At 36.6% G+C, this 11182-nt stretch overlaps 1 protein-coding gene across 1 annotated transcript; it reads left to right on the top strand.

Annotated features, from left to right (window-relative positions):
- The first annotated feature begins 7570 nt into the window (after window positions 1–7570).
- On the top strand, window positions 7571–9549 carry LOC132307745 (probable N-acetyltransferase HLS1). The gene is made up of 3 exons (XM_059805964.1): window positions 7571–7753; window positions 7979–8112; window positions 8676–9549. The coding sequence occupies exons 1-3, from the start codon at window positions 7571–7573 to the stop codon at window positions 9547–9549; spliced, it is 1191 nt and encodes a 396-aa protein (XP_059661947.1).
- The last annotated feature ends 1633 nt before the right edge of the window (window positions 9550–11182 follow it).

Raw genomic sequence — 11182 nt, 5'->3', positions numbered from 1 at the left:
TCATTGGTTGACCGAGGCTTGCTAGTATGGCCTTGAAAGTTAAAAACAGCCCTTTCTGCTACATAAGCTTTGTCAATTGCTGCAAATTGCTCAGTATATGTAAGCCGTACTCGTTGGTCAAAGAACCTGTTATAAGATTTGTAAGGTGGCAAAGGAATCATTTGGGTAAAACCCATTTGCCTAGCCAATTGAGCTAGATTGTAGAACTCAACGCCGCAAAAACTATTATTTAGAGTGGAATGGGTAATGCTATAATGAAGATCACGGGCAAGAATAAAGCTAGCCCAAATATTTTTCCAATCTTCAGAATGTTTTTTCGTAGACACTCTAGGGGATGGAACCAACCATGATGGCATGCGACCAAGGGAGGTAAATGAATCAAAGAATCTATCATCACTAGTCTCACATTGGTTGTAAAAATATTTGAAGTTTTCAGCAAAGCTGAAAGGAAAAGGGTCCGTTGTTGCCAGAGAATAGTACAGAAGGGATTTTCCAGTTTGAATGGCTAGGGGTGAAGTTTTACTTTGGAAATACACCTTAAGCCACATCTAGAATAACCAGAAAGGACCTTGGAACCTTGAGAACTTTGTAGCAAGCAGGTCATTCAAGCCTCTGTACAAATGAGAAAGCACAAGAGGAGCCAGGGCCAAATCTCCATTTCTAGTTAAGGAAATTGCCACTTGAACAAAGTCTTTGTGATTTAGCCAGATGGAACACACAACAAATGGCCAGAAAGCCAACAAATCAGGAAAGCAATGTGTTATTCTTCTTGAACTGGCTGGTTTTCTTGCAGTACTTGATAAAAGGAAGATGGGAGGAGATAAATTTCTTACTTCCAGTGTTTTTGGTAGGAAAAAGGAATTGATCAAAGTAGAGGGTGGCACTTACACCATCTCCATGGGGTTTAAGAGCTGTAATGCAACAAATATCTCTCAAAGTTGGAGACATCATGCCACATTTGAGGTGACGGGAATTAGTGGTCGAAGACCAAAAGAAGAGAGCTGGAAAGAGGAGGTTTAGATTAAGCGTAGTGGAAGACTTACTGATTTGAATAATGTCAAATATGCCCTGTCTTCTCCATTGTGAAAAAATCCTTTCATCTTTGGAAAGACGACTCACCCAAGAAGACCAAGATGAACTTTATGCTGGCCAATTTTTTATGTTGAAAGAGGGCTTCACCTTTTTTCCTTTCTTTGAGATAAGAGGAAATTCTGACTCAAATGGGAGAGAAGACTTACAGGAAGGGTAGAATTCAGCCAATATAGAAGGGGTTACGTCAGTAAAAGCTGGACCCTGTCCAACTAAAGAATCTTTTAAATGAACCAGAGGCTAAAAATGAAGTCTAGCAGGGTTTAAGGACTTCAAAATCATTTGAAATTAGTGGCTATGGCTTCGGGTCTTGACTTTGGTTTGAACGGAAGGGGCTAGTAGAGATGAGCTAGTGGTTTGTTTGGAGGGTTTCTTAGGAGCCATAGTTCGTGATTTTCACGGATTGAGATTTCTTTTCCTTTAGGGTTTTTTGGTTGGAGAAGAAGAAAGAAGAAGAGAGAGGAAAAGGTTTTGTGGAAACTGATAAGGATGGAAGGCGTATATATATAGGAGCAATGAGAGAGGCGTTAAAGTTCAGATACGCCTTTTGAGGGTTGGTGGTTGAAGAATTTCAAAATTCAAAAAGGGAAATAACTAGGATTGGGAAGTCTGACAGTTCTAAGCCGTAAATGGATAGGACTACTATTGGAATATGGAATCAATGGCAGAAGAGATTGTTGCAGAGGAAGCCGAGGGAGCAGCCACGTGTTATACAGAAACTTTCCCTTAATGATTATCTTGAGTTTCCAAGAATCCAAGGACATGTTTGAAGGGGTTAGTTGGAATTTTGAAATTCAAAAGAAAGAAGTAATGAGATTTTATTTGGTTGGGAACCATAAATAGGTAGGATTCTTTTGGGATACACAGCACATTTGAAATTGGCAGCAGAAGAAGATTAGTACGGTAGGAACCGAGGAGTTAGCTGTATTAAGTGTTGGAAGTTGAATGACCGTGATGACTATATTGAAAATTAAGTGGGTCATGATGGCGAAAATTCAAATCCCATGCCTTGTCATCAAATTATTCCACATAGCATGGAATTTGGGGGGCATATGTTTACTACATTATTTTTTACCAAATGGAAAAACGACAAATGGTGAGTTTTTGACAAGCTTGCCACATTGGATTAGTACTCTAATTATCCAAAAGAGGAAGGTGTGACATGGAATTATTGATATGGTCTACCAATAGAGAAGAGGTACATGGCGAGTTCCAATGGAACTTGTCACGCCGGATCGTAATTCTGACAAAATTTCCTTTGGAGTATTAAAACTACGTGGTTTCAATGGAAGCAAAGAATGATTGGTCAAGATAAATTCCACCACGTTGAATTGTTAATTAAAAGAAAGTGGCGAGTCCTGTTAGGACTTACCAATTTGAATATAATGTCCTAAAAGTATAGAAAGGTGGCATAAAGTCACTATCATGAGTGCAACCTCATATAAATATTCAAGTCAAGGCCAACTAACCAATGGTTTATTAACACATGGCGAGTTCTACTAAACTTGCCACGGTAGATAAATTCTTCTAAGAGTTGATTTTATTGAGGATTCATGGAAAATCCTATTTTTTATAGGATACTAATTAAATGGATATTTTTCCATTTAATTACGAAATCAAGGTTGACTAAGCAAGACGTGGGGCTGGATTTTCTCCTAAAATCTAGGGGGTTTCAACAACTACTTCTGACTAAATCAAGCAATGAGGTTATTTAAAAGGAAGTGGAGTGTTTGTTTCCAGAAATGTAATATATATATATAACCCACGATGGATAAAGGAGTTGCTGAAATTCTGAAGGAAGCCACGACGCCATAAACTTTAAACCTGGGAGGAAAGTCTCAAGAAAGGAAGTTATAGGAATTGAGGATGCCAATCCACGATGAGAAGGGCGTTGAAATTTAGGAGTTCATGGCGTCGTGGAGTCTAAGACCATAAAGGGAGTTTGGTTAAGAGAAGTTACTAAAGTCAAGGAAGTGTGGGTCGCAAAGGAAAAGAAGCATGGGCGATGATTTATATCATGGATGTATATATATTGATACATATATATGTGTGTTATATCATATGCACACCCACAATGAGAAGAAGCTGCTGTAATTTTGGAGGACATGATGCCATGAAAGGAAGAAAGTCCAACTATAAGAGGTTGCCTAAAGCCAAGGGAACGTGGAGGTATGTATAATTTCTATATACATGGATGATATATATATAAATTATATAGAAGGAAGGACTCTACAGAAGGAAAGACCACAAAGGAACATGGGATACTTGACTCATCATGAATGCATCAGTTGAAAGTGGTGGTGTTTCATGCAACTACTACCACTAACTGAAAACGATTGTCGTAAATTATGGATGATGGGGCTAAGACGATTAAATCGTGTCTAAATTGGAGGAGGAATTTGCGAAAGACGGAAGAAGAACATAAAGACGTGGGACGTATGAAGAAGTCAAGTGAAAGATTCATTCCAAAAACCACCCACGATACAAGTTCATGGAAGACTATGGAGAACATGGCTAAAGTTGTGCATCAGAGGAAATAAAGAGCAAGAAGAAGATAGAAGAAAAGAAGTTACAACTGCCAAGAGAACATAGGGCACTTGGCAGTCCGAAATCTGGCCATATGGAAATCACTAGAGTTACCACATCAAGCTGCGTCATACATGGAAAGTTCTATAAATAAAACACTTAAGGCTAGTTTGAAAGGCTTGCTCAATGCACGCAACACAGCTCAAAGCTTTATAAACACAAGAATCTTTGCTTTTATGTATCTCTCATTTCAACAATGAGTTTGCACTATGTTTAAACCTAGCACTTTTCTAGTACATGTATTTCCATTCCAGCAATGAATGTACATCATTTTAAGTTGAGTCCATCACTTTGCTATTTTGTATAGCATTCATTCCATTGATGAATTCTCATAGCGCTTGAGTTAAGTCCAACACTCTTTCCGTTTCTTCTAGCTGAGCACTGCATTTCCATGTCTCTAAATTTTCAGTCCTGCACTTCAATTACTTTAATTTTCAGCCTTGCACCTTCAATATTGCCTTCTTTTTCATTAGCCATAGAATAGTTTAAAGTCCTTGTTCAAAGGCAAAAAAGACCCTTCGAAGGTGGTCATTACAGACCTTCGTACAATCGCCTGATCCCTACAAATTTCCAATAGGATTACTGCTCGGATTTCTACTTTGGAACTACTACAGTTCTTGGCATGCCCGCATACCCACACTATTCTATTCCACCATCCATCATTCCACGCTATCCGGAGAGCGGAACCAGCGCTTTCTCGCGAGCCGAACAATATCATTATCAAAACATAATATTCATAGTCTACTTTCTCCTTTGCATCGACACCTATAAATATAAGTCTTCATCTTCAACATTACATTAAAGAGACTTTAATTTCCAACTTTCAACACAAGACTCAAGGTTGACTAATAAATTAAGCACAACTTACTGAACACAAAATACTAAGAAATATATATAAATATAAGTAGTTAGGAAAAAAAGTCTTCTATTCCAAGCCACTTCCAAGATAACCGTTGATCTTCCCGTTGAACCACCGCCACCTCAGCCTCCATAATTTGTTGACATGGCTGCCATGTTAATTTGCACTACATCAGTTTCCAAATCCGTTGCCTGACCAATTCAACACCCTTACATGTGGCCTAGTGGTATATTGTCTCTTATCAAAATGGAATGGTATAGGGTTTGAGTCTCCCAAAAATATTGTGACAATTCTTTGCCTGAAAAAAAAAATAATAATAAATAAATAGGAGCCATTGTAATAACTAACTCCTTTTTGAATTAGAAATTTTATTTATTTACCAAAAGCAAGCATTGAATTGGCCATTTGGGCTTGGTTGTAATGGCTACAAACTTGGGTCCCATACAGGCTTGCTCCCTTGGGCCTGTTATGTCTCTAAGCATTACAAACTCTTTGGAAATTCAACCCATCAGTTTTCATCCCCCAATCTCTTTCTTCTCAAGCACTGAAGGGTTGTGTTATGTCTAGAATTTGACATGGCAATAGGATGATATTATTGATACCATGAGAGAGAAGTCACGAGTGTGTTGCTCCTTATAGTGCGATGCAATCTTCTCATTATTAAGCTAAGAGTACTGAAATAAAAGCCCTAGCTTTTCTGCCCTCCATACTTTTTCTGCTCTTGTCCTTGTCTCCTTTCTTCATCTTTTATCCTCCAGACTCCATGTGGTTGTACCAAGGACTCTGCAGGCTCATGTTTCTTGCCACAGATAAAGCCCATAGAGGTAATATAACTTGCATTCATTCATTCCCATCTTGAACACCAGATCTTACAATTTTAATTCACAAGTTAACAATAATAAGAGATTAATTATTACACTTGTTTCTATATACATCTTCTTACAAACATTGCTTGATCATGGTTACTTATATATTACCAGTGATGTGAGTGTTGGGAGTGATGAAGACCCAACTTTTGACACTAGCTATAAGTGTTCAAACTCAAATATTTGATAGTATGAACTTTTCACCAATGAACCAGCTTTAGCTGTTCATGCCAATTAATAATCACAAAGAGTGATTTCTTTGGACAATTTCAAATAGTTGAGGGTCTGTGTGGATGTGTGTGTGAATATATTCTTATATATTTCTCTCCTAACTCTTGTGCCCACTTTGCATCCTAATCTAAAAAAAATTGTTAATAAGACAGTAACACCTTGAAAGACACTTCATGTGAATATTTGCAGCAAGGGACAGAAACAATCATAAATTGAAAGACTGCTTTCCAAGTAACAGCTGGGATCTGAATTGAGACTAGACAAATCAGCAAAACCTAATGAACCTGAATGACTAATATATATAATATAAATTTATACACACAAACACACACAACACCATGTCTGGCAAACCACTTCATGCATGGTCTCTAAAACTTGGACTTAGCTGTTCGTCACATCAAGAATGAAATTGATATCAGAAAATAAACATCTAAAAAGATTTAATCCGTAGCACTGTTGCTCCAGTCTTTGCCGACACTAAGGTGTGAAAACCAGTGGTGACTAACTCGCCACAGTAGCAATGAGGGCGAGTCTAGAGGATAAATGTGGAAACAACAAAAATGTTAATAATGTGAGAGACCATTTGCTCAGGTCCTGGCTTTCTTAGTTTCCATTAATTCAATGATTAGGCCATGTTTGGATGTCCTTCAGAACTGCCTGATATTCACTTTTTAGATGGAAATTCATTTTCTTTAAGTGGGTGAATTTGGAAAACAGTAATCATTTCAAAATGATGTTCCTGAAAATGACTGTTCGGGAAGGAATTTGGTGAAGTACTCTCCCCTGTTCGCCCATGTGGTTCCATTCAAAATGATGAACTTCTAAATTAAAATTTGATATAGGTTTACAGTGAATGGGGCCATTCAAACTCTAAAGATGGTCCAAGCATGCCCTTAAATGCGTGCATCAATTTACTTCTGATTATAAAGTAGAACAACATATCAACGGCCATTAGTATTAACTTCTTACCTCCCAAAGAGAGGTCAGGATTTCAAGTCTTAGAAGAGACAATGTATGTGAATATCAACTAGGAAAAAAAAAAGAAAAGAGTAGAACATAAGAAACTTGTGCAATTAAAATGGCTATAGTAAGAAAAAGTAGGGACAACAAGAAGACAATTCCAACGTGTATTATTGAGTCCTTGATTATCAAGAGGTTTCAAGGTCATTCATCTTGCACAGTCTCTAAGAGACGTGACAACATGAGTAACGGTAAACTGGTACGTTTTAGGTTTGTTTCTTATAAGATGCAAAAGCACAAAGGATATGAATTGTTTTCCCAAAATAATATTTTAATGAGTAAATAATGAATCTTTCATATTGAGGAACTCAACAAAAAAAGCAAAACAAAAAATAATAAAGAATGTCTTAACCAGTGCACTGGAATAGTGGGATCCACCCCACTAGTGGTGTGCAGCCTGCTATGGAAAATCCCTACCGTCTCTTAATGCACTGGAGAGAATTTTGGTGAATCCTTGTTGACTGAAAATTTATGGAATCACTTTGTAACATCATCACTATTCCATATTTGTGGTGCTCCACACGTAAATAATTTACCACTATTGTCTGAAGTGGTACAAAACAGTCTGAAGAATATTGTCGTTTTCAATTGGTACAGAAACTTATAGTTGGAAAAACTTGACTGTAGTAGTAGTATAATCATCAGGTGCCGCAGGGTTCTTGTCTAGCTTGATGGTGTGGTATGATTGAAGTAGCAAATATATATATATATAAATTAATAATAGAAATGAAAAAGGAATTTTATATTCTTATTTATATAAGAACATGATTGGCAGTAGGTGTGGATGATGGCCTAGTTTAGAAAGGTTTTCAGTCATTGAAATCTCATTCCCCAACCACAGATACTGTGATCAACTTGTTTATTTTTTAAAGTTTTTTTTATTTATTATTATTTAAAAAAAAAAAAGAAAAAGAAAAAAATGGATGACAAGTTGGGGGATAAGATTCTAATTAGGGAATTCAATGAAGAAAGAGACTCTGAAGAAGTGATGAAGCTTGAGAAGAACTGTGAAATAGGGTCTAAAGAAGGGATCTCTATATTCACTAACATGATGGATGACCCTTTATGTAGGGTTAAGCTGTATCCTGTTCATGTTATGCTGGTGTGTAAGATATGGATTAATTAGTTAGTTCCTTTTTGCTAACATTTTGCCATATCCAAGACATTGGTTTTTTATTTTATATATTTTTACTCTAGCTAGTTTAGCTGCAGACACTTCTATATATAATGTCTTAGTGCTTCTCCATACTACTTTCTTAAAAGGAAACTCTTGTCCCCCAAATACATGCAAATTTAAGACATTAATATGCTTGAAAATGGCCTACAGGTTGCTGAGTTGCTCAAAAACAGGAAGCTTGTCGGAATGGTTCGAGGATGCATCAAATATGTGGGCACTGGATCTGTGGGAAGACATGTGAATTTGGGTTGCATATTGGGCCTCCGAGTCTCTCCTAGGCACCGGTAGGGCTCTCTCTCTCTCTCTCGCTCAATGTCAAATTAATAGCTAGCTTTATTCCATGTAGAAGCAACCAATTGACAAAGTGACACAAATTTTATCCTAACAACTCAAAACATAATTGTTGCAGTGATAAATTCAGTAGCAAATAAAAAGTAATTGTGAAATTTTTCATTATTGTGAGATTTCTAATTTTCTTTTCACTTGGATACATGACAAAGTACAGGATATATCTAGACTAACTTAAATTTCTTATTAAACCAGAAACTCATAAATTATAATTTGATAGTAAGTCTTAGATTAATTCATGCATTAATATTTAGTGGGGTCTGGAAACATCATAAAATTTAAATTAAATGAAATTAGCTAGTTTATTAGTTAATTTTGTCATAGCATATGAAATTGTCCTCTTTTTTTTTTTTTGGCAAATTAGCCTTTCTTTACACTTCTAATATTTACTTTTTGAGGGATAGTTCACAAGCTGATTTTACTATTAATTTATCATTATTAATATCCATTGTCGAATTTGTATTATACATGATATGTTTGCTTCATCTGACATATATAGGAGGAAGGGAATTGGATTAAAACTTGTGGAATCAATTGAAGAATGGTTGATGAGAAATGGTGCACAATACACTTCCCTAGCCACTGAGGAGAAGAACGTCGCCTCTACGAATCTCTTCAGTGTTAAATGCAATTATGTAAAGCTCAGCTCATTACGCATATATGTTCAACCAGTTAATTCACCACCAAAAGATCCTCCATCTCATATTACTCTTGAAAAGTTGTCGATAGATCAGGCGATTTTGTTTTACAACAATCATCTGAGGGGCAAAGACATGTATCCTGTTGACATTGATGAGATCTTGAAGGAAAATTTGAGCCTTGGCACATGGCTATCGTACTACAAAGAAGATGATTGGGATGGTTTGCATGACGAGGACATGATCAATTCTAGAACTCCAAGCTCTTGGGTCGTGACAAGCATTTGGAACACCAGTGAGACATACAAGCTTCAAGTAAGAAAGTCCCATCCATTTAATTTTTTTCATGCAACTTTAAGCCATGCAAGAGATGTAATCTTCCCTTGCCTTAAAATGCAAGTAAATTATCACTCACTTCAGGAAACTTTTGGGTTTTTCTTCCTCTATGGGCTTCTTGGGGAAGGAGAGAGACTTGAGGAGCTAATGAATTCACTGTGGAGCTTTGCATCAAGATTGGCTGATCAAAATAAGAAAGATTGCAAGGCAATAGTGACCGAGCTCGCTGACTCCGATCCTCTTAGAGAGCATGTCCCTCAAGGATCCTCCATGTCATGCATCAATGATCTCTGGTATCTGAAGAGAGCAAATGATCAACAAGCCAGTGATGAGGAAGAGGATAACTTGATGGCCATGAGACCTGTGGGGAATGTTTTTGTTGATCCAAGAGATTTTTAGGGTTACTAATAAATTTAGGCCTTATGTATTTAGATTTTACGCTCCATGCATTGCTTGTATGCTTAATTCATGAGATTCAAATGTAAGTCAATGTCTCTACTCATAAGCTACACATGCTTGTTCTCTGTCCCTCATGAATTTAGGCCACTTGGGCCCAACGATGAACAAAACATTGCATATAACTAAACAGTATGTTTCTATCCAAATCAGACGAAAGCCCAAACCAGTCCTAAGATGTACTTAAGCCCAATAGAGCAGCCCATCAATTGGTAATCAAATAATTAGATGTTACTCTGACATTAAGAAAACCTCCGTACCATAGACCTCCGGACACTGAATTAACTACAAATATAAGTTTCTTAATGGCTTTATTTCTCACTCTAAAATTATCTCTTTCCTCTCTCTATTCAAAATCCAGTCAATTCTATTTTCTTTGACTATGATAATAACAATACTGAATTGATTATTGGAGAATGAAAAACAATAAAAAAGCAAACAAAGAAAGTTTGACCAGAATTGTTTTTGAGTATGCATGCATCCAATTTATTGTCTTTGCCCACCATTCATTAGATAGTACTTGCATGGAAGCAAAATTTTCTCAGAGTTTCCAAGCAAATGGAATTTACACGAATCTATCACAAAACCTGATCGCTTTCTAGGTGGATCTTGATAAATTTTAGGAATCTCTTTTATTTAGGTTGAAATATACATAGATTTTAAGGGAGAAATTTAGGGAAAGAGATCTACAGAAGTTGATATGGATTTATTTTATTTTATTTTATTTTATTTTTTTATTTTATATTGTAGAATATATTATAACCATATTTAGATTTACCATATATGATATGGGTTTGTTACTTTCCACACAACTCGTCACCTATATAAATCCCTATGTATCTTCATATTTCATACATCAACACAATATATACAATTCTATACTCTCTTTTTTATATTTAACATGGTATCAGAGCCAAGTTCTCTGTCTTCTTCTTTTTAAAATTTTTTATTTTTTTTCTGATGGCTTCTAATAAGTTCATCAAGCATACATTCTATTAGGGGTTCGAATTTGAGCTTCAGCAAGTCCTTTCACAATTCTAAGCATACCAGGCGAAAGTTCACACTCAAATCATCTCGACGCCACCAAAAAAACACCACGCACGTGCCCTCAAGCGCAGCTAGAAGGTTCTGCAAACTTTTTCCATGTCATTCTGCTACATCAGCAATTGCCACATCACTGCCACGTCATCAGCGCCATGTCAGGATTTTTGCCACGTTAGCAATGTTAGAATTTTTTCCTTAAAACACCAATTCAACCCAATTTTTCGTACTAATTCCCAATTTGAAGTCTGTTTTTGCATTCGGGATTTCTAAATGGCCCAAAACGAGGTAACTCACCCTATTTTAGTTATTTTAATAGTGACAATTACTCCTTTTTGAGTCAATCTATGCGCAACTTTCTGAAAGGTCGCAAGCTATGGTCCTATGTCACTGGAGATCGTACAGAACCTACTCATGCCAAAGAAAAGACATCAGATGCCTATGCAACACATGTTGAAGATTGGGACAGTAGCAATCATAAGATCATCACTTGGTTACGCAACACATCCAATTCTTCTATTGGTTTGGAATAGGG

The sequence above is a fragment of the Cornus florida genome, unplaced genomic scaffold (assembly GCF_030987335.1).
Source record: "Cornus florida cultivar Cherokee Brave unplaced genomic scaffold, ASM3098733v1 CherokeeBrave_3.0.0_Hap2_Chr01, whole genome shotgun sequence".
In the NCBI taxonomy this organism is placed as follows: domain Eukaryota; kingdom Viridiplantae; phylum Streptophyta; class Magnoliopsida; order Cornales; family Cornaceae; genus Cornus; species Cornus florida.
The sequence above is the reverse complement of the archived record's forward strand: the minus strand, read 5'-3'. Positions and strand labels throughout refer to the sequence as shown.

Excerpts from the sequence above, each read along its gene's own strand:
- LOC132307745 (XM_059805964.1), top strand. The coding sequence starts at position 7,571 with ATGGATGACAAGTTGGGGGATAAGATTCTAATTAGGGAATTCAATGAA. Across the intron at positions 7,754-7,978 it reads ATCCTGTTCATGTTATGCTG|GTTGCTGAGTTGCTCAAAAA; the intron begins GTGTGTAAGATA and ends AATGGCCTACAG. Across the intron at positions 8,113-8,675 it reads CGAGTCTCTCCTAGGCACCG|GAGGAAGGGAATTGGATTAA; the intron begins GTAGGGCTCTCT and ends TGACATATATAG.